At 44.3% G+C, this 23,777-nt stretch overlaps 1 protein-coding gene across 1 annotated transcript in view; it reads right to left on the reverse strand.

Moving 5' to 3' along the window:
* Positions 1-7,963: 7,963 nt before the first annotated feature.
* The window catches only part of LOC309568881 (proproteinase E-like), a gene marked incomplete at its 5' end in the record, with an annotated part of 35,199 nt that continues 19,385 nt past the window's right edge, over positions 7,964-23,777 (reverse strand). Inside the window, 7 exons of the mRNA XM_082274664.1 lie at positions 7,964-8,079; positions 8,576-8,725; positions 9,594-9,736; positions 10,320-10,456; positions 10,645-10,785; positions 11,489-11,586; positions 12,096-12,181. Of these exons, the coding sequence (XP_082130790.1) occupies positions 8,062-8,079; positions 8,576-8,725; positions 9,594-9,736; positions 10,320-10,456; positions 10,645-10,785; positions 11,489-11,586; positions 12,096-12,181 (773 nt within the window). The 3' untranslated portion in view covers positions 7,964-8,061. The remainder of the gene's footprint in view (positions 8,080-8,575; positions 8,726-9,593; positions 9,737-10,319; positions 10,457-10,644; positions 10,786-11,488; positions 11,587-12,095; positions 12,182-23,777) is intronic.

The raw sequence follows: 23,777 nt of genomic DNA on the forward strand, positions 1-23,777 counted from the left end.
AACAGCTAAGAGACTGAAACCACGTCAAGCCAGGTGGGCACTGTTCTTTTCTCGTTTTATCTTCCATATCACCTACAGGCCAGGCTCCAAGAATGGCAAACCTGATGCACTTTCCCGCATGTACCCAGAGGACGAAGAGTGTCACCCAGTAGACACAATCCTGCCATCCCAAAGTTTTCTACTTTTGCAAGCGGATCTGTTAACGCAGCTGAAGCAGGCGTCCACAAGGGATGTTTTACCATCAGGTATGTGCCTTCAGGAAGAAGAAGGTCTGTTTTTCTATAACCAAAAAGTGTTTGTACCTCCAGGTCTACGTGCCAAGATCCTCGGCCTGTGCCATGATCACCCCTTGGCAGGGCACTTTGGGATATCTAAAACGGTTGACCTGGTACAACGGTCCTTTTGGTGGCCTGGTCTGAGGTCCGACTGCCGTAATTATGTTAGCACCTGTACAATCTGCATCCGGAACAAGAATGACAAGACCAAAGCCTGGGGTTTGCTAAGACCTTTGCCCATTCCCAAGAGGCCTTGGGAAATGATAAACATGGACTTTATCGTTGAGCTCCCTCCTTCTGAAGGATTCACGACCATCTTTGTGGTGGTCGACAGACTAACAAAGATGGCCCACTTTATCCCTATGTTGGGAACTCCCTCAGCAATGGAAACTGCCCAAACCTTCATCAAGGAAGTGGTTCGGCTCCACGGGGTTCCTAGTAATATCACTTCAGACCGAGGGGTGCAATTTACTTCGAGGTTCTGGAGAGGCCTTTGCAAAACATTAAAAATTGACACATACTTTTCCTCAGCTTATCACCCGCAAACAAACGGGCAAACGGAGCGTACAAACCAGACCCTGGAGCAGTACCTCCGGTGTTTTTCATCTTTCTCACAAGACGACTGGGCATCACTTTTACCCCTAGCAGAGTTTGCATATAATAACGCAGTGCATTCAGCCACGGGTCAAGCCCCGTTTTTTGCAAACTATGGGTACTTCCCAGCCTTTATGCCTGACGTAATACCTGATTCCTTGGTTCCCGCAGTCCAGGAAAAAGCTACATTTTTGCAAACCAACAACAAATTATTGCAAGATGCCATTGTCAGAGCACAGCAAGACAACAAAAAATTTTTTGATAGGAAGAGGAGGGGAGATCTAAACCTCAGACCGGGAGACAAGGTTTGGTTATCCTCTATCAATCTAAAACTGTCATGTCCGTCTAAGAAACTGGGGCCTAGATATATCGGTCCATTCTCTATTAAGAGACAAATCAATCCTGCTGCCTATGAACTTTCACTCCCGGAAACATACAGAATTCATCCTGTTTTCCATGTGTCCCTACTGAAGCCTACCAGACCCAATCCATTTCCTGACCGAGAGTCGGATCCACCTCCGCCTGAAACTATTGATGGCAACGAGGAATACGAGGTTGAAGCAATATTAGACTGTAGGAAAAGAGGAGGTACTGTCCAGTACCTGATTAAATGGAAGGGCTATGGCCCGGAAGAAAATTCTTGGGAACCAGAAGCCAACCTCCATGCTACGGATCTAATTCAAACCTTTTTTCAGCTTCATCCTGAGAAGATGTTGCAGATGGGCATCCGGAGGCCGCCCATTGGGGGGGGGCAATGTAAGAGACGCTCAGTGCGCGTGCCCAGGCACACGGGAAGCAATGTGCGAATGCGCATGCGCCAATGCGCGAACACGCCAATGCGCCAATGCGCGGACGCGCCAATGCGCGGACGCGCGAACGTGCGTACGCAACGTACGCACGCAATTGGCGCCAAACGGCCTATTTATACCAGGCGGTGACAGGAGCACATTGCTGAGTGGTCTTTCAGCTTGTGTTCCTGTTTACCTGTGCCCTGACCTGCTTGTGGATTTCCCGTTACACCGACCCGGCTTGCCTTTTGACTCTCCTTGGATTCCTGCCTGCCTTGTGACCTCAGCCTGTCTTTGACCCTGCCTTGCCTTATGCCTTTGTACCTTGCTGCCAGACTGTGTACCGACTTCGGCTTGTATCCTGACTCCGCTTCTGCCTCACGTTCCTGTACCCGTGCTGTCCGGCTGTTGACAACCCCTTGGCTTGTGTTCCGATTACGCTCCTGCCTTCTCATCCAGCATCACCGAGTTCCAGTTTCAGGTGTTCATCCGGTGATCCACAGCCATCAGTCTTCTGCCAAGACATCACCTGCTATACCGGCCCTCGTGCCACTCTGTGTCCTACACCGCCTGTCATCTCTATCAGGGGTGTTGGACAGGAGGTGCAAGAGAAGCCCCCTCTACAGCTTGGTCTCCACCAGGTACGTGATACTAACAGTCTTTTTGTTAGCTTAGCAACAGTCCATTACAGGCTAGGAACTCTCAGTCATTTTGGAAACATAGCACATGTGGAGTGAACTGCATCTTGCAACTCCTTCCGGTTCCCAATAGACACTGATCCCAGCTCAACTTTTGCAGAAAATGCTAGCCTACCTGTCTGCCACCGGCCCACCTGGCTGCTTCTTCTTGCCAGTCCTCCTGACGGACACTCTGCACCAGTCCTGCCTGACTGGCACACTGGAGGCTTCCAAGGGCAAGGTTGGATGGAGACTTAAGCACACCGCTCAAGAGAGACCTGTTACAGCTGGCAGTCTCTCCCCTTGTCTGTCCCTGCACCGTGCTGATCTACTCACTCTGTCTCTCTTTGCTCCTGCTGTCTCTCCAACTGCCTCCTGTGATAATATCCTTCTAGGCCAGCCACCTAACCCGTCTCTCAAGGGCCACCGACAGACTCCCTCAGCACTGCTTCTGCCAGATTCAGGTTTATCCTTGGGCCAGCCTATAGTTTGCTTGTGCTACCACTAGTAGCACACTAGAGGGTGCTACACTAGGAATCTCCAACAAAGTTTGTTAAATTCCCTTCCTTGTACTTTACATAGATCACCCAGAGGGGACTGTTTTCTTCTCAACTAAAGTGGAGTTACTCTTTAAGATTGAGCTCCCTTTCCCCCCCCCATCCTACCCCTTTGTAGTTACAACAGCTTCCACTCTTCTGGGAAGGCTCTCCACCAGATACTTGAGTATGTCTGTGGGAATTTGTGCCAATCCAGACAAAAGAACATTTATGAGGTCAGGTACTGATGTTGGATGAGAATACCTGGCTTGTAACTGGTTTAAGTTACGGCTATGTGCAAGGCACTTGAGCTCCTCCACACCAAACCCAATGTATTTTCAGCCTGTAAAGCCAAGGCTAGGGAAGTACTAAGAAAGGGGCAGGGTTGGAGGGGATTGAGAGAGATGGTGTCTGTGCGAAGGAAGCTACAGGAGAGTCTGGAGGGGCACATGGTAACTAAAGCGCTTCCTCCATACCAATGTTAGAGTGGATGTAAACCCCATTCATTAAATTTGACTTGGGCACATATATGTGAAGAGTTTACTTATCTCTCTCGAAATCCCTAATTCCCGTGTCTTTATGCTGCTCCATTCGTCTGTTATCAGAACGATAACTTCTGATGAGTTCTCCAACAGAGGAGATAAAAGCAGCTGGAAATTTAGGGGTGGGTAGGTGGGTGCATAGAGATAGATTAGCAGAGAGCTGGTCTATTCACAGCACAGCTCTGCATGTTTCTTCCTTTCTCTGCCTATGTGGAGGGGGGGGGGGGGGGTGCCTTTCCGCCAATCAGCTTTTACACAGTGTATGCCAAGACTCCACACCCAGTGCTGGAACAGGAAGAAGCAATTCTAACACAATATTCACTTTCTAAACAGTGTAGAAATCTGAAGACAACAGATATACAAATAAAACTTATGTAGAGAGGTTTGTTTAATCTCTATGTATCATCTGAGGCTGTTCACCTGACTGCTCACTGGGTATATGTGAGGGTGTACATCCACTTTAACATATGCATGACCTAAACATAAACAATAATAAACAAATTTTAGTTCATGAATCTTCAACATGTGGAATGTTGAAGATTCATGAACTATGATTGGTTAACTATTGTTTATGTTTAGCTTATGCATACCACTGGTATTGTGGAAGCGCTGTCACTTCTAACACCCTCTTTTTATATGGGTAACTGAAGGCTGGAGGTGAAAAGGCAGCAGGGGGTCAGTACCAGGAAGCAGCAGGCTGTAATAACAGGTCCTCAGTGCAGACTGGCAGTATTATGTAAGCCTGCTGCTGCCTGCAATGCACATTTGTGTACTTGTCAGTTGCCAGACATCAACATTTGTTCTGCATTATAGTTGCAGCTGCTTGAGAGTAGGAAACAGTTAATGGTCAGGGCTGTAGATACAAATAGACAGCTGCTTATTACACACCACTGACCACTGCACTGCACCTTATGTACATCTGATCTTTGCTTACATTCCTCTGACCCTGCTCTCTCTGTTACTACTTACCTCTGAACTCTGACCCCTGTCCTCTGCCTTCACTACCTCATTGTCTACCCTACTGACCCCATCTTCTGCCCTGCTGACCCCATAATCTGCCCTACAAACTAATGACCTCTGTCCACTGTTCTACATCCTACTGACCTCTGTACACTGCCCTACATCCTACTAACCTCTGTACACTGCCCTACATCCCACTAACATCTGTACACTGCCCTACATCCTACTAACCTCTGTACACTACCCTTTCATCCTAATGTCTTCTGTACACTGCCCTACATCCTACTGACCTCTGCACACTGCCCTACATTCTACTGACCTCTGTACAATGCCCTACATCCTACTGACCTTTGTACACTACCCAATATACTACTGACCTCTGTACACTACCCAACATCCTACTGACCTCTGTACACTGCCCTACATTCTACTGGTCTCTGTACACTACCCTTACATACTACTGACCTCTGTATACTACCCTACATACTACTGACCTGACCTCTGTACACTAACCTACATCCTACTGACCTCTGTACACTGCTCTACATGCTATTGATCTCTGTACACTGCCCTGCATTCTACTGACCTCTGTATACCACCCTACATACTACCGACCTCTGTATACTGCCCTACATCCTACTGACCTCTGTACACTGCCCAATATACTACTGACCTCTGTACACTGCCCTACATCCTACTGACCTCTGTACACTGTCCTACATACTACTGACCTCTGTACACTGCCCCACATCCCACTAACCTCTGTACACTGCCCTACATCCTACTAAATTCTATACACTAACCTACATCCTACAGACCTCTGTACACTGCCCAATATACTACTGACCTCTGTACACTGCCCTACATCCTACTGACCTCTGTACACTGTCCTACATACTACTGACCTCTGTACACTGCCCTACATCCCACTAACCTCTGTACACTGCCCTACATCCTACTAAATTCTATACACTAACGTACATCCTACAGACCTCTGTACACTGCCCAATATACTACTGACCTCTGTACACTGCCCTACATACTACTGACCTCTGTACACTGCCCAACATTCTACTGACCTCTGTACACTGCCCTACATCCCACTAACCTCTGTACACTGCCCTACATACTACTAACTTCTATACACTAACCTACATCCTACAGACCTCTGTACACTTCCCAATATACTACTGACTTCTGTACACTGCCCTACATACTACTGACTTCTGTACACTGCCCATCATTCTACTGACCTCTGTACACTGTCCTACATACTACTGACCTCTGCACACTGCCCTAAATACTACTGACCTCTGCACACTGCCCTACATACTACTGACATCTGTACACTGCCCTACATACTACTGACCTCTGCACACTGCCCTACATACTACTGACATCTGTACACTGTCCTACATACTACTGACCTCTGCACACTGCCCTACATACTACTGACCTCTGTACACTACCTTAGATACTACTGACCTCTGCACACTGCCCTACATACTACTGACATCTGTACACTGCCCTACATACTACTGACCTCTGCACACTGCCCTACATACTACTGACATCTGTACACTGTCCTACATACTACTGACCTCTGCACACTGCCCTACATACTACTGACCTCTGTACACTACCTTAGATACTACTGACCTCTGTACACTGTCCTACATACTACTGACCTCTGTACACTGTCCTACATACTACTGACCTCTGTACACTACCCTCCATACTACTGACCTCTGTACACTACCTTAGATACTACTGACCTCTGTACACTGTCCTACATACTACTGACCTCTGTACACTGTCCTACATACTACTGACCTCTGTACACTACCCTCCATACTACTGACCTCTGTACACTACCTTAGATACTACTGACCTCTGTACACTGTCCTACATACTACTGACCTCTGTACACTACCCTACATACTACTGACCTCTGTACACTACCCTCCATACTACTGACCCCTGGTGACCTTTGATCTCTTCCATATTGCTCAGATTGATCTCCACCTCTTAAAGGTTACCTACCCCTGGTCTAGGGGATGTTGTTTTTGTATTTGTTGCTAAAAACTTGTAACTGGGAAAGAAAATGGCGTAAGAGATATTCCAAAATGTCAAAGCACAGGTTTTGCAGAGGACACTTTCTCTATGTGATGGTAGCACAGCCTTTACTCCCAGCTATGGACAAGGAGATTATTAGACACAGAATTAACAAAGGCACCCCTCCATCAGATAGTAGCAACACATTATTTCACTCCCAGTGGTAGATCAGGAGAATATTAGAGCATGAGTAGGACATGAAAATAGAATGGCTCAGTCTAAATTCATGCAGCTGATGACCACAAGGTGGATTGTACACTAGACATATTGGAGCATTTTGTAAAATCCACACCTAATGATCATAGATAAATTGCAGCTCAGGGGATTGGACTCTACTCTTGAATCCCAGTAGAAGCAAGGCCATGGGCTCAATCCAGGGAAGGGAGTAGTCCAACAGCCAGTCTGGAGGGCTTCAGGACTTAGCAACCCCCTGAAGTACATGGCCCCCTTTCCTCAAAGGGGAAAAACAAGTCTGAACAGGTTGCAGCATATTCATCCCCTCTCTGGCCGCCTACTGGCAACACCTCCCCAAGTATCACTCTGCATGCAACACTGTAACCAAATAAACTTTAGATCATATTTTTAGACAGATAGAGCTAATTCATCTCCATTTGTTTTTACATTTTTCTATAGAGGAAAAAAAGGCCAAACATTTTGAAAAAAAAAAAAAAAATGTTTATCTTAGATTCTGTTATGAACATAAAATGCTAGGAAAGTATGAAAACCCCCAAAATGACCCCTTTTTGGGAAGTAGACACTCCGAGGTGATCCGAGTTTTTTCCACAGTTTTTTGGAAATGAAGTAACATGTTGGTATTGAGGGGGTTACACCATGGAGCCTAGTAATGGTACATTAGATAAGTAAAATATGCAGGTCATACATAGAGAGAGGTCATAAACGGAGGAGGAGGTGAAGGGGTTAATCTACAGGTTACATACAGTGGGAGGATGAAGATGAAAGGGTTAATATACAGGTGTGCAGGATGGACCAGAGACAGGATGGGTCTGATATACTGTATACTATAGGGGGTGATGTAGAGGGGTGTTAGCCAGTGTTTGCTCATATTGTGGTGTTCGGGTACCCACTAGAGGCCACACACAAGTACCTAAATGGAGGTTCCTATACAAGTTATACCATGTGAACAGCAGGTCCTGGTATGTACAGTGGTAGGTGGGGCCAAGAAACGATTGGCTTGGTTTACCACTAACAAACCTCATGCCCTAATTTCTGTGTCAGGGAGCATATGATATGTACAGTTGACTACCATATGCACTTTACCCTGCAGGGTGCCACCTAGTGACCAATTTGAGAATTGTTCTAACACTTCTTTACACAGTGGCAGACATGTGCCTGGCAGGGGAGGAGAGTGCAGGATAGACGAGGTCCACCATAGGATATGAACCGGATCATAGAAAGCAGAGATTGTGGAAATCCAAATCTGAAAGATGAAGAAACACAAACAAACGTTCAATATTTAAGATGATTTTATTTCCCACATTGATGGGGGTAGACATGGTGGAGGGGCTGGAGGGATAAAGTCTTCTTCTCAGGATTCAGCAGATTTCAGGAGACGATCAGTGGTTGGCGATAACCTAATAAATGATATTCAGACAGAAGAAGATTGGTGTGATATTTGTATAGAGACATGTTTATTAAATGTAATATGGTATAAAAAATGTATCCTGTGCATCCTCCTTTAACTTCATATCCCATATACTGTGTATATATATATATATATATATATATATATATATATATATATATATATATATATATATACATATATAGTGTATGTATATGTATCCCAGCCATGTTAGCGGTTGTCAGTCCTTCAGTGTGTTTTATATGCCATCATCAGCTGACAGTTCTGTTTAAATGTTTGATGAATCTGTAAACACTACTTTAATATAAACCCATGACAAGTGATATACAGGGGGTTGCCATCACTGCGCAACCTCCTGAAAATAGTAATTGCCTGGCTATTATGCTGGCCCTCTGTGTTTAGTATTTTCATTGGCTCAGAACAATTACACAGATCAGGAAAGTCTGAAGAAGGTGACAGAAGAGGTTCTCTGTATAAATACTGACCTCATCTATCCAGTCATTGAAGAGGGACACACGGGTGAATATTGTGGGTTTCTTTAAAGTGCCGCATTTCGACACACCATAGCTAACAATGCCATCGATGTACCATCTACCATCCTCATCCTGGCAGTTCAGAGGCCCTCCAGAATCGCTCTACAAAGAAAAAGCTTGATATTAGAAATCAGCATTGTATACACAATTGTACACACAGAACACTCCTCATACACTATATGGGCAAAATCCTGTGGACCCCTGACCATTACCCCTTGTTAGCCATCCCATGCCACACCCATAGCCAATAATTTTTAGCTGCCAAAGCTCCCCCCAATGGCCAATAATATGGAGTACCCCTCTTCTCTCTTGGATTTGCATTCATCCTAAAGGTGTTCAATAAGTTTGAGGTCAGGGCTTTGTGAAGGACACCTATATGAGCTTGTTGGACATCCATTCCAAAAAAAAATGGCAATAATATGGAGTTGCCCTCCTTTGTGGCTATTACATCTTCCACTCTTCTAGAAAGATTTTTCACAAGATTTTGGAGGGTGTCTGTGGGAATTTGTGCCCATTTGTGAGGTCAGGTACTGATGTTGGATGAGAAAACAAAGTCCCCCAATGGGCACCAAAAGAAAAAAGACATGGCCTGCAGTCAATGTTCCAGATCATCCTAACGGCGTCCAGTAGGGTCGAGGTCAGAGCTCTGTACCAGACACTCAATTCCTCCACACCAAACTGGTAAAACCCTTTCTATGTTTATTGAGCTGGCTTTGTACACAGGGGCACAGTCATGCTGGAACAGAAAAGAGCCTTAACCAAACTGTTACCAAAAGGTCCAATATTGTCTACAATATCTTTGTATGATGGAGTTTTATTACCAGGATTCTTTGCTGGAAACACCTGAACTCAAATATTTTAAGGGGGGTCCACATACTTTTGGCCATATAATGTATAAAGAATAAGGACCTTTGGGTAGAGGAATGGACAGTGAACCCCAAACAGACAGGGGGCACTTTACAAAACTCACATTGCAAGAGTCCGGGCCGTAGCCGCCAGCACAGAGTAGAGACACATTAAGGGAATTCCCCCACCAGTCGGGCTTGGTGCATTGTTCATGGTCCACCACAGGGAGGATGGCTTGCTGCAGGATGATGGCCTGAGGACCACCAGCTGTACACAAAATGGATGAAAACCTTAAATATTAAATCTTAGGACTTCATGTCCCTTATAATCCACATGATTTTTGGCTTTACCTTCCAAAAGTTTAGGAAATTCTAAATCTGTCCCATTTACCTCTCCTGGGATCTAGTGCAGAGTCTCCTTGCTGGTGGTCAGCTGCTGGGACTTTCAGGCTTCACCCAAACACCAACGCTGGGGCCAATTAGGGGACAATTCTACTGATTTGTGCCTTTTAATTCAATGTGACGCATGGTTTGATGTTGCAGCAATTCATAACTATGCTTCAGCCAAGAACCCTACTGCAGTTCTTCCAGTGCACCCCTCAGCACTTGAATAGCCTGTGTCACCTATGCACTCCATGACTTCAGTGCATCCCTCAGCATCTGAGCACACATGTCACCTGTGCACCCCTCAGCATCTGAGCAAGAAAGGGCAACTGTGCACCACATGACTCCAGTGCACCCCTCATTATCTGATTACCCGGACTCCAGTGCACCCCTGAGCATTTGAGCAACCCGTGTCACCTGTGCACCCTATTATATGTTATTTAGAGACACAAACAATGGTCACTTACTGTAGAGGATCCCCCAGCCTGTGGAAAAACATTGCTGGTTATTGTAGAGAGATCGACTTGCAGGGGGGAGGCAGCCCAGCTGAACTTTGTCATTCAGTTCAGCATCTCCAGATAACTTCAGGAGGGCGATGTCATATCTGGAGGGTGAGGAGGAGAGAGGTGTCACCAGCCATTACACAATGTGTAGTAATGTACCCTTGCTAATGCACTGCCATTCAATGGAACCATGCAAATGCAGCCTAAACAGCCTCCATCCAAAACATACGCAGCATCCTCTGGGCACCTGTGTGTCTAGATTTACAAACTGTGTGAAAATGAAACTTACCCACATTCTGGGCAGTAGCTGTTCCAGTTGGGGTGTAGAAATATGTTTTCATTCTTGATAGGGAAGTACTGCTCCGCCCCCTCCTCCACACTACGATCGTGTTCTCCCAGAACCACCTGGTACGAATAGAAACCACCTGGACTGCAATACAAAAAAGTGTCAGTACAGGGAAAACAGAACGGTTTGGGGTTGGCTCTATCTCTTCTTCACCTTAGATGTTAGATGTGATGTTTTTAATATTCCTTTTAAAATATACAGTATGTGTAAAATGTTACCAATACACATTTCATACATAAGTCAGGATTCTGAACAGGGGCAACATCACTATATCTTCTTATTAATATATTTATAGATAGAAAATGGCGAGAGCACCAATAAAACACCTGGGGGGATCAATGATTGTGGAGAATGGGGGGGGGGGGGCAGAAAAGGAGAGACAGAGGAGGGGGAGGAAAGGGGGGGGGAGAAGAGAGAGAAAGGGGAAGGGGAGAGAAAGGAGGGAAAAGTGAGGGATAAGGGGAGTAGGAGAAACAGAAGGGGGAAAAAATATATAGAGAGAGGGAGAAAGATGAGGGAGAGAAGAGAGCAAGAAGGGGGGAAAAGAGAAAGGAGGAGGTAGAAAAGGGAGACCGGGGGGGGGGGTTGAGGTAGAGAGAGAAGAGAGAGAAAGAGAGGGGAAGAAAAGGGGAAAACAAGGGGGGGGGGGGGTTGGTCGGGGAGGGTAGGGGGAAGAGGGATGGGTAAAAAGAGAGATGAGAAGGAAGTTAAGAAAGGAAGAGAAACAACAATATTTTTGACACACAACAGCCCAAACAAAGGGAGGAAAGTCTTCCAGCGAACTTACTACAAACAATGCGCGGCCGTCAGGACCCAGCGAGTTGTGATGAGGCTCCCCCCACAGTCGTGTTGGAACTGTCCATCAACTTTCACCTGCAGAGACACCTGATAAAGAAGAGAAGATCGTATGAGAGACAGACATAGACAACAGATGATCATCGCCCGATCCACCCTTCCGGGAAAATGAGGATTAGCCAATCAGTAGACAGTAGAAAGGTCAGATATAGAGGACGGAGAGCGGGGGACACAGAGATCTTATCTGCTCCCATCTGCACATATCGGCCCATAGATAGGAATGAGACTGATCTCCCACTTGTATCTCATAGGATATGTATCAATTCCCACATACGGAACTCTCTGTCTCTATCTCCTCTCTGTGTATAGAAGATATTTTGCTCCTCGTGGTATTGGAATGTTTTCTTTCCAAGATGAAGCATTTTATCAATGTAACCAATCTGTCCACTTTATACAATCATTTTACATTCACACATTTGCAAACAGGGGGAGTAATGAAGAACGTTTATTACAAAGCAGAATAATAGAAATGGGTACAGCTGGACTGAGAACAATGATTTCGGGGAATACGTCCTCCATTCCCAGGGAGTTACACTTACCTGCCAGGGCCAGCTGTATGGAGCCGCATCCACTCCATTTACAATACGGGAATTGGCCGGGTAGGTGGGAACTCCACAGCCAAATGCTGGAAAAGAACAGGAGAGATTGTGGGAGCTCTATGGAGAACAGACACAGCATAAACCACACAACAATCCAAACAAATCCATTACTGACAACCTTTCAGTAAAATGATTGGCTGAATTCTGAAAAAAACAAAACAATGGCGCTCAACAATGTGGCTGGTGCTCCTGGAATGTATATGGAGCAAGCAGAAGACTTACAGAAACACCCAAAGAATAATGAGGAATTAAGGCCTGATGGTGCACCAGGGGTATAGTAACTGACATAATGTATGGATTAAATTGTAAGCTCCATGGGGCAGCCTGATAAATTAGTCATATAGCCCTCTGGACTATATTGATGACTAATACTAATAATAATCATGTTGTCCCCCTTAGTAATATCAATATCGATTGCTCACTCACCTCCAGCAGCCAGTAGAAGTGACACTACCAGTCGCAGCATCTTGTAAGTGACAGAATAGAGAAGACGAGAGCATTAAATTGGTGGCAGGACGCAGTGATGTCATGGGAAGTGTCCATATGGTGTCTGGCCAATGCCGTCCTATCAGCTCACACGCTGTCAATAAATAACCTTAAACGAATTTATTTTTTCGAAGCTCTGATGTCACAGAGAAATGTGTTAGAATTCCCATCATCACATTACTATTGAGTTTTACTTTTTTTAGCAAATATCTACACGGAAAACTTCCTCTACGCCAGAAAATCTGTGCAATGACCTCACATGGTGGGAAATACTCTCTGGGCTCCAGGAAACATTACACAGACGCCAGCAAGGTCCATGACATTTCTTTTATAGGAAAATTATCATTGTGGATCAGTTTTATTTTAGGTTTTTAAAGTAAATTGATATTATTTTTTCTACTAGTAATATAAAATCTTTTGCTGTAATATTTATTGCAGAGTGTACCCATGACAACGGTGTCACAGAGCATTATCAATTTCATGAAGAAAGCAGAGCAGAAGTTGTTTGACTTTAGACTGTCTGTCATTGAAAATCCGTATAGAGGGGGAAGAGCCTGTTAAATAGGATAATTGATTTATTTTTAGTAAAATAAAATTTCTATGCTGTTCTGGGTCTTTAATTCCTTACAGAGCCTGTGATCTCACTGCAAGACCCCCAAACTGCCTTCATCTGAATGAAAGCACTTTCTGTAGTCATTGGAGCCAAAGATCATGTGATCTAAGCATTGAGCCTTTCTCTTTTTCAAGTACCGTATATCATTTGCTAAAGCAAGCATATGGCCTACTGATTCTTGTGACGTGTGGAAGTTACAGGTTCACTTTAACTAAAATGGCTAAAATGAAATCACCTACAATTTTTTTTTTAAATTATGTTCAATTACAGAAACACAGAACTGACTTCAAAAAAGTGAAGATTTTCTATCTTATGGGGAACATTTAAAAATGCTAAATGAGGCTCAGCAGTACCGTAAAAAATCTGTGCATTGACTGAAATTCTAAAAAACAGCTGTGCACTTTCTGTGCTTCGGTATTCCTTTTATGTAGTATTAAAGTTATATTTCTGCAGTGTGAGGTCATCTGCCTCTGACAGTTAATCTCACCAGAATTAGAGTGAGATTTGGTGATGTCATTACTGTACTGTTCACTGTTCTTCTTGCTGGAGAGGAAGCTGTCCCTGAGGACCTGCAATGCAAGGATCCCCCTTCTTCATCCATTCTTTGGGTTGGTTCAGAATTTTTTTCTGTTGTCAACTGATAGGCTTTTATTGGTCATCAGATTACCAGTCTATGGTGGAGTTGGGGAGGGGGGGGGCGGGCATTGGCATAAGAATGTACAGTAAAGCCCTGCTCTTTTTCACAGAGACAGAGGTGCCTCTTGCCCGCTCTACATAGACACAGTGCTGAAATAGGCATGGCAAATCAGCGATAGGGAAAAGATCAGCTACAGACAGTGATGATGAATACTCACTCTGGGGCTGTGTATTATGGTGTACAGATGGATACACCGGCAGCATGGGGCATCGTGGTTGCAATGTGCAGCAGGGCCTAGAGGGCTGGCCAGCATATTTGGAGTAAGCTCACTTTTTCATTGTTCATGAAAAAGTGGACTTACCCTTTACAGAGGACCATTACCAAGGAAACTATGTCCAAACAAGGCAAGCAGAAGACCTTATAAGTTATATAGATTGCATATGGTCTCCCTTCAGCTGAAGCAGAGAAGTCATTGCACTGCAGATTCTCAGGTACAGCTTCTTGTCAAGCAAGGAGAGCAGTGAGTAGCACAATAGTCATCACCAAATCTCACTTTTAGTATTGAGGGACTAGCAGTCAAAGGCAGGGTTGCCGATAGGGGAGTATCACCAGCTGGGCCCGGGACAAGGGGTGGGCAAGAGGGACGACTGCTCTGGGCACTGCGGTTTAATGTGAGGTGAGTGTGTGTGTGTGTGTGTGTGGGGGGGGGGGGTACCACAAAGAGATTGGGGGGGGATTTGTGTTGGTAGGGGGAATATGGGGGCGGCAGGGGGTAAGGATTGTTCTAGAAGGGGAAAATTTGGGGGATGTGTTTTAGGAGTGGTAATATTGGGGGTTTGTGCTAGAAAAGGTAGTATAGTAGGAGAGAGGGATTTGTGCTAGGAGGGAATTTGTTTTCCAGGGTGGGGATTGTGCTAGTAGGGATGATTGAGGGGAATTGTGCTAGGAGGGGAAAGTTTTTGTGGGGGATCTGTCCTAAGATGGGGGAAGGGAACTTGTGGTGGGGGGGGGTTTGGGGTGGAAAGGAGTGGATTTGTGCTAGGAAGTAAGTGTGAGGGGCAGCGGATTTGTGCAAGGAGGAGGACTTTTTTGAGGGGGGGAGGGGAGGGTTAAGATGGGGGCAGAGATAATTTGAGCTGGGAGGGGAAAAAATTGTACTGGGAGGGGGAGGGGATTTCAGGAGGGGCAGATTTGTACTGGGAAGAAAGGGAATTTATGCTTAGGGGGTAAGCATGCAGATTACCGCTTGATTATTATTTGTTTTTTTTTTTGGGGGGGGGAGGGATTTTTGCTGACATAATTCTCATACACCTTGGGTGGTGGGTCAGGGGTGCAATTGCCCATGTTCGCCCTGGGCTCTAGATGACCTTGTCCCAGCACTGATCACCAGGCCTCCTGTAGGCACACAGGGGGGCCCAGACAGAACAGGTATCAGTGCGGCGGGAGGACAGTTTCAGAACAATGCACTGTGTCTGTGCCTCTCCCTCCAGCCAGCTTTCAGCTGCTGGAAAGAGAGATACAGACAAAGGGCATCTTTCTGTAATTGTCCTCCTGTCTCATTGCACCAATATCCCTCCCTGTACTGCCCACACATCGGATTACACCCGCAGACTTGTATAAAGTACTCGAAATTTCTACTTGAGTAAAAGTACAAGTGCTCGATCAAAAAATTACTTGAGTAGAAGTGGAAGTGCTCGCAGAAAAAGTTACTTAAGTAGAAGTACTAAAGTATTCAACATTTTTTTTACTTAAGTATTGCAAGTAGTTTTTTCAAAAAATTTGCTACTTAAGTACTAAAAGTAAAAAGTACCAGTAGTTATAAAAAAAAAATTCTACTCAAGTACTGAAAGTAGAAGTACAAGTACTGTGTTATGTAGTTATTAAAGAAAGAAGTCAAAAGTATGAACATCATATTGTTTTTATTATTTCAAATGATTTATTCAAATGATTAACCTGTGTTTGTTAGTAGTTTCTTGATGCACTTTAAGCGCTGTAGCACCATTTATTTGTTTGTTTCATATTTTCTTTTTATTGGAAAGATTTGGTATAGCAGCTTTTATTATACACAGCCTTTATTTTCGTATGCGCTGATTTACAAATGACATTATACACATTTTTTTGAGCTTTATGCAACCTGCCATCTACTGTTCTGGCAGTGGTAATTTTTTTAAAAGTAACGAGTAACTATGCAGCACAAAAAAAAAATACTTGAGTAGAAGTATCGAAATCATCGAAAAAATGTAGTGAAGTAAAAGTAGAAGTAGGAGAAAAAAATTCTACTCTAGGAAAGTACAGATACCGCATTTCGGTACTTAAGTACAGTACTTAAGTAGTTCTACTTCGTTACTATACATCTCTGTACACCCGTGTGCACGGATCCACCCTCCTTCCCCCGCAGCACTACCGGCTTTCCTCTCCCACTGGCTGCTGTGGGTTCCCTTTCTCAATTGGACTCATTGAGCGATCAATACCGATTGCTCCTGTGTCTATTGATAACTGATCATAGTAAACTCTGTTTACTAGGCCTCAGTTTATAAATGAACAGGAGCCTCTCTCTCCTGTTTATTCATCTTCAGTGCAGCTGAGGCTATAGAGAAAGGAATTGAAGAATCTGTGTCCTCAATTCCTTTCTCTGTATCAAAGGTGAGATGCCAGGAGTCTGTTTGGACCCCTGATATTTCACCCAAGCCCCCCCCTCTTTCAACAGAGTTGCCAAAAAACATTTAAAAATTGTAAAAAAATAACTAAAGTATGTAATGGTATACTTTTTAACCACTTAAGCCCCGGAAGATTTAACCCCTTTCCTGACCAGGGCCTAATTTGCGATTCGGCACTGTGTGACTTTAACGGACAATTGCGCTGTCATGCGACGCTGTACCTAAACGATTTTGACATCCTTTTTTTCCCACAAACAATGCTTTCTTTTGGTGGTATTTTATCACCTGTGCGATTTTTTGATCATGCGCTATATCAAAAAAAGAGCGTCAATATTGCAAAAATAACAATGTTTTTCAAATTTTTTATATGAAATTCCCCCCCAAAAAAATGTAAAAATCTAAATTTTTTAACATTTTAGGCCAATTTGTTTTATGCTACCTATGCTCGGTAAAAAAAATTGCAAAAAGCATATTTTGATTGGTTTGCGCAAAAGTTATTGCGTTTACTAACTAAGGGAAAGATTTTTGTCATTTTTGTTGTTTTTTTTTTTAACGATTAATGGCGGCGATCTGTGATTTTTTTTTGCGGGACTGCGACATTGCGGAGTACAGATCGGACCCTTGACTGACATTTTTGACACTTTTGGGGTTACCAGTGACATTACTACAGTAATCAGTGCTATACATATGCACTGTTACTGTAAAAATGACACTGGCAGTGAAGGAATTAACTTTATTGGAGAGGGAGGGGTTAAGTGTGTCCCTAGGGGCATGTTTCTAACTGTGATTGGCTGTAGCTACTAGTGTAATAAACAGAGATCAACGGTCCTACATAGTAGAACCGTGTTATCTCCATTCTTACACAGGGAAGAATGACAGGCGGCTTTGTTTACATTAGCCACCTGCCTTTCTTAACAGAAGATCGCGAGTGCCCAGCGGAAATCGGGTCTGTGACCGCGTGGGAGCGGGAACGCACCTCCGGCGGCGCGCGCTCGCTCCCTAGAGCCTCACAGGCTAGCGACGTAGCCCTACGTCGCTTTGCCTGTGAGGGGCTGACTGCCGACGTAAATAGTCGTGCGGCGGTCGGCAAGCGGTTAAAATTGTAAAAATTATAAAAATAATTGTAACAAATTGTACATTAGGGGGGGGGGGGCTGAGTTGTGTTTGGGTTGTCAGGTAGGCTGTATTTCACTGTAATTTCTTACGGCAGTTCTGAACAATCCCAGGAAAACAACTCTAGCTACGGAGAAAGCCAACTGTATCCAGAAGCCATTCCTAGAAGGGTGCTATACATGGAAGCACACTGTGGTCTAATATATTCATTGCTTATGACAACAATAAGGGTAATTGCAAATAACGGTCAGTTGCTATATGTTACAGCACTTTGCACCTTGTTCTAGCAAAGTAACCCTGCCTGTTTTTCAATGTGTCAGCTTTCTGATGTGTGCATGCATTCTGCCTACAGATAAAATTTAGGAGAGTCTTGGGTTATAAACTATAATAAGCAGTGAATTAGAAAGCTGACTGTCTCACTGAACATATAACATGGGCTTCTGAACTGCACAACCGCTCATCTTTTGACAGTACCTATCAATAATGTAGGAAGTGGAGTCAGGCAGAACCCTATATCTGTTTTAGTTCAAAGAATTCTCTAAGCCTTTGTTTTACAAGCAGCTATATGTAAATTCAATGTGTGATTAAAAAACAGTCTGTGCTGTCTGATATACAATCTTTGCTGTATCTAATATTGGATAAACCTAGAAGGATTACTTTATTTATACCACGTTGAATTTATTATACACAGGGCTTTTTTTATTTTATTTTTATCAGAAACACGGGGGAATGCACTGAATGTATGTAATGGCAAGAGGTGATGGGGTGAGCTGGAGGATATATTGATGCTGGCTGCTAAGGGATCTATTGTCAGTAGGAGAATATATTGTTTCGGCATGTCTATTGTTGCTGAGTGGGGGACCTATTGTTGTGTCAGGTCTATTGTTGCTGGGGGATCTATTGTTGTGGCAGGTCTATTGTTGCTGGGAAGAATTATTGTTGCTGGGAGGAACTAATGTTTCTGGGAAGGGTCTATGTTGCGGGGGGGGGGGATCTATTGTTGCTGGGAAGGATCTACTGTTAAGGGAGAGGTCTACTGATGCTAGCTGCTGGGAGGTCAATTGTTGCTGGTGGGGGACCTGTTGTTGCTGGGGGGGGGGATCTATTGTTGCTGGCTGCAGGGGATTTATTTTACTGCTTTTCTGGTTTTCATTAACACATTTCATACACATTACTTAGCACCACAAAATGACAAGTGGTTCTATATTCTATAAAAAGGGTGATACTGGCAGGTGGGTTGGGTTTGGAACCAAGGGATGGTGCTCTAAGATGGGTAGTGGGTGGAGACAAATGGGTGACTCAGAATAGGGAGTACCTGCACCCATACTCCCATACATAAGAAAAAAAACCCTAATTATACATAATTCACAAATATATATAATTTATATTGTAAGTCAATGAGGAAGGCAAACTGAAGGTGTTTTTTTGTGGTTTTCAAAGAGACAAGTCACCTTGATCATTCAGGAAAAAGCAACATGGTCTTTGCAAAGTTTATTCCCTCTGACCCACTACTCACCTTGCCAGATTTACCCCACTACTCAGGTATGGGGCAGAATATGACCTACTCCAATGTGACAATGCTGGGTTCTGACAGCCAATCGCTAGGCCAAAGAACTCTTATATGACAGAAGGAGTGATTTCACGGCTCCCCTTAGCATACCATGCCAGCCATCAGATTTAAGTGCTGACTGCGATAGGATAGGGGAAGAAATAATAGGGGTAGCTTGAAGTGTGAGTAAATGTCTGCCATGGGCCCTTAGCAAAGTCACTTTACTTAGAATGGGCATGGTGACAGTTTCTTTTTAATCACCGCAATACCAGACACTTTCACCCCCTTCCTGCCCAAGCCAGTTTTCAGCTTTCAGCGCTATTACACTTTGAATGAGGTCATGAGTTTTGAGGTCATGCAACACTGTATGCAAATTAAGTTTTTAGCATTTTTTTTCACACAAATAGAGCTGTCTTTTGGTGGTATTTTTTTTTGTTTCTGGCATAAAATTTTGCAAATACCGTATTTATCGGCGTATAACACGCGCCGGCATATAACACGCATCTAAATTTTAGGGCAGAAATTTCAGGAAAAAAGCTGAAATTTAAAATAAACAGCTTTAAACTCAGAACATTTTTTTAAAATTAAATGTAGTCTTACCAGTGCCCACAAATGCAGCCTCATCAGCGCAGTGTCCTTAAATGCAGCCTCGCCAGTGCAGTGCCCATACATGCAGCCTCACCAGCGGCCATATTTGCAGCCTTGCCATCACCAGTGCCCATACATGTAGCCTTCGCCAGTGCCCATACATGCAGCCTTTGCCAGTGCCCATACATGCAGCCTTTGCCAGTGCCCATACATTTAGCCTTTGCCAGTGCCCATACATTAAGCCTTTGCCAGTGCCCATACATTTAGCCTTTGCCAGTGCCCATACATTAAGCCTTTGCCAGTGCCCATACATTAAGCCTTTGCCAGTGCCCATACATTTAGCCTTTGCCAGTGCCCATACATTAAGCCTTTGCCAGTGCCCATACATTTAGTCTTTGCCAGTGCCCATACATTTAGCCTTTGCCAATGCCCATACATTTAGCCTTTGCCAGTGCCCATACATTTAGCCTTTGCCAGTGCCCATACATTTAGCCTTCGCCAGCGCCACTATATACATCACTAAAAATCTCCATAAAGCAGTGCCGAGAGGTAGAAGGGGGCAAGCGGCGCCGAGAGGTAGAGGGGGGCGGGCGGCGCCGAGGAGAAGGAAGGATGCGCTCTCATCGGAAGTCCCGGCGCCTATGATTGACGTCGGCATAGGAGGCGGGACTTCCGATGACAGCGCGTCCTTCCTTCTCCTCGGCGCCGCCCGCCCCCTTCTATCTCTCGGCGCCGCCCGCCCCCTTCTACCTCTCGGCACTGCTTTATGGAGATTTTTTTTATATCGGCGTATAACACGCACAGCTACTTTTTCCTCCATTTTTAGGAGGAAAAAGTGCGTGTTATACGCCAATAAATACGGTAAATAATCTTTATTCAGAAATATAGACCAAAATGTATACTGTTTCATTTCTTTGGTAAAAAACAAAAAACAAATCAGTGTATATTATTTAGTCTGTGTGAAAGTTATAGCGTCCGCAAACTATGGTATATACAGTATATCTCAAAATCAATAATTTCTGATGTACTGACAGCCTAAAGCCTGAAAATGCCAGGACAATACAAATTAACGTGTTTTGGAAAGTAGACAGTCTGAGGTATTTAGTAAGAGGCATGGCGAGTTTTTGAAGTTGTAATTCTTTTTAGTCACAATTGCCAGTGCCCATACATTTAGCCTTTGCCAGTGCCCATACATTAAGCCTTTGCCAGTGCCCATACATTTAGCCTTTGCCAGTGCCCATACATTAAGCCTTTGCCAGTGCCCATACATTAAGCCTTTGCCAGTGCCCATACATTTAGCCTTTGCCAGTGCCCATACATTAAGCCTTTGCCAGTGCCCATACATTTAGTCTTTGCCAGTGCCCATACATTTAGCCTTTGCCAATGCCCATACATTTAGCCTTTGCCAGTGCCCATACATTTAGCCTTTGCCAGTGCCCATACATTTAGCCTTCGCCAGCGCCACTATATACATCACTAAAAATCTCCATAAAGCAGTGCCGAGAGGTAGAAGGGGGCGAGCAGCGCCGAGAGGTAGAGGGGGGCGGGCGGCGCCGAGGAGAAGGAAGGATGCGCTCTCATCGGAAGTCCCGGCGCCTATGATTGACGTCGGCATAGGAGGTGGGACTTCCGATGACAGCGCGTCCTTCCTTCTCCTCGGCGCCGCCCGCCCCCTTCTATCTCTCGGCGCCGCCCGCCCCCTTCTACCTCTCGGCACTGCTTTATGGAGATTTTTTTTATATCGGCGTATAACACGCACAGCTACTTTTTCCTCCATTTTTAGGAGGAAAAAGTGCGTGTTATACGCCAATAAATACGGTAAATAATCTTTATTCAGAAATATAGACCAAAATGTATACTGTTTCATTTCTTTGGTAAAAAACAAAAAACAAATCAGTGTATATTATTTAGTCTGTGTGAAAGTTATAGCGTCCGCAAACTATGGTATATACAGTATATCTCAAAATCAATAATTTCTGATGTACTGACAGCCTAAAGCCTGAAAATGCCAGGACAATACAAATTAACGTGTTTTGGAAAGTAGACAGTCTGAGGTATTTAGTAAGAGGCATGGCGAGTTTTTGAAGTTGTAATTCTTTTTAGTCACAATTGCCAGTGCCCATACATTTAGCCTTTGCCAGTGCCCATACATTAAGCCTTTGCCAGTGCCCATACATTTAGCCTTTGCCAGTGCCCATACATTAAGCCTTTGCCAGTGCCCATACATTTAGCCTTTGCCAGTGCCCATACATTAAGCCTTTGCCAGTGCCCATACATTTAGTCTTTGCCAGTGCCCATACATTTAGCCTTTGCCAATGCCCATACATTTAGCCTTTGCCAGTGCCCATACATTTAGCCTTTGCCAGTGCCCATACATTTAGCCTTCGCCAGCGCCACTATATACATCACTAAAAATCTCCATAAAGCAGTGCCGAGAGGTAGAAGGGGGCGAGCAGCGCCGAGAGGTAGAGGGGGGCGGGCGGCGCCGAGGAGAAGGAAGGATGCGCTCTCATCGGAAGTCCCGGCGCCTATGATTGACGTCGGCATAGGAGGTGGGACTTCCGATGACAGCGCGTCCTTCCTTCTCCTCGGCGCCGCCCGCCCCCTTCTATCTCTCGGCGCCGCCCGCCCCCTTCTACCTCTCGGCACTGCTTTATGGAGATTTTTTTTATATCGGCGTATAACACGCACAGCTACTTTTTCCTCCATTTTTAGGAGGAAAAAGTGCGTGTTATACGCCGATAAATACGGTAAATAATCTTTATTCAGAAATATAGACCAAAATGTATACTGTTTCATTTCTTTGGTAAAAAACAAAAAACAAATCAGTGTATATTATTTAGTCTGTGTGAAAGTTATAGCGTCCGCAAACTATGGTATATACAGTATATCTCAAAATCAATAATTTCTGATGTACTGACAGCCTAAAGCCTGAAAATGCCAGGACAATACAAATTAACGTGTTTTGGAAAGTAGACAGTCTGAGGTATTTAGTAAGAGGCATGGCGAGTTTTTGAAGTTGTAATTCTTTTTAGTCACAATTTTTGGGAAAATGAAAGGATTAGTCCAGGCAAAACCTAACCAATGCTAAACCTGCTCTGTGCCACATTCTAAACCTAATCTATCTAACTCCGTAAAGCAAAAATCACTGTACTTACCTATTCTGCAGCCGATCCGGTCCCGTCCCCCGCTGAGCTGTCAGCAGCGGCTTCAGCGTGGAGGTGGGTGCCGGAGAGGCTCTCAACAACGGAAGCCCCATAGTAAGTCTATGGATGACGTCACTTCCTATTTATTTCACAGCCGTCGTCAGTCCTCTCCTGCACACAGCTTCCATTGCTAGAGACCTGACCAGATCGGGTGCAGAAAAGGTAAGTACAGCCATTTTTGTATTACAGGGTTAGATAAATTAGGTATAGAATGTGATACAGAGCAGGTTTAGTGTTAGTAAGGTTTTTCCTGGATGTATACTTTAAGAATTTTTTTTTTTTTACAATTTTTTATTTACATACTGTCACCAGTGTAGTACAGCATCACCATAAAAATTGTGTGGCAGTGATCAGGGACACTGGTGGTAGTATGTAAAAAAAACTGCTGTGACCAGAAGAAAACAGTGTTACCATAATAACACTGTACTACTCTAGGGGAAGTGATCAGGATTTTTTTTACACACTATGATTGATTATAACAGTGATAATCACTGTTATAAGCATCCATTTTTTCTGCATTTATTTAATTTATTTATTAAGTGTGTACTATTGTGATTAGCTGTGATTTGCCACAGCTAATCACATGGCACAGATAGGCTGGGATTGGCACTGTCTTACCATGCGATTACTGTGACCAATCACAGAGATCAACACAATAGAACACAATGATTGGTATGAATGGATTCCATTCATTCTGTGCAATTACTATGTGATCCTCAGTGACTGGTCACAGTGATCACATGGTACCTGACAGCAGCCTAGTATACTGATCT

This window comes from Pelophylax lessonae (genome assembly GCF_965119305.1).
Source record: "Pelophylax lessonae genome assembly, chromosome: 12".
In the NCBI taxonomy this organism is placed as follows: Eukaryota; Metazoa; Chordata; class Amphibia; order Anura; family Ranidae; genus Pelophylax; species Pelophylax lessonae.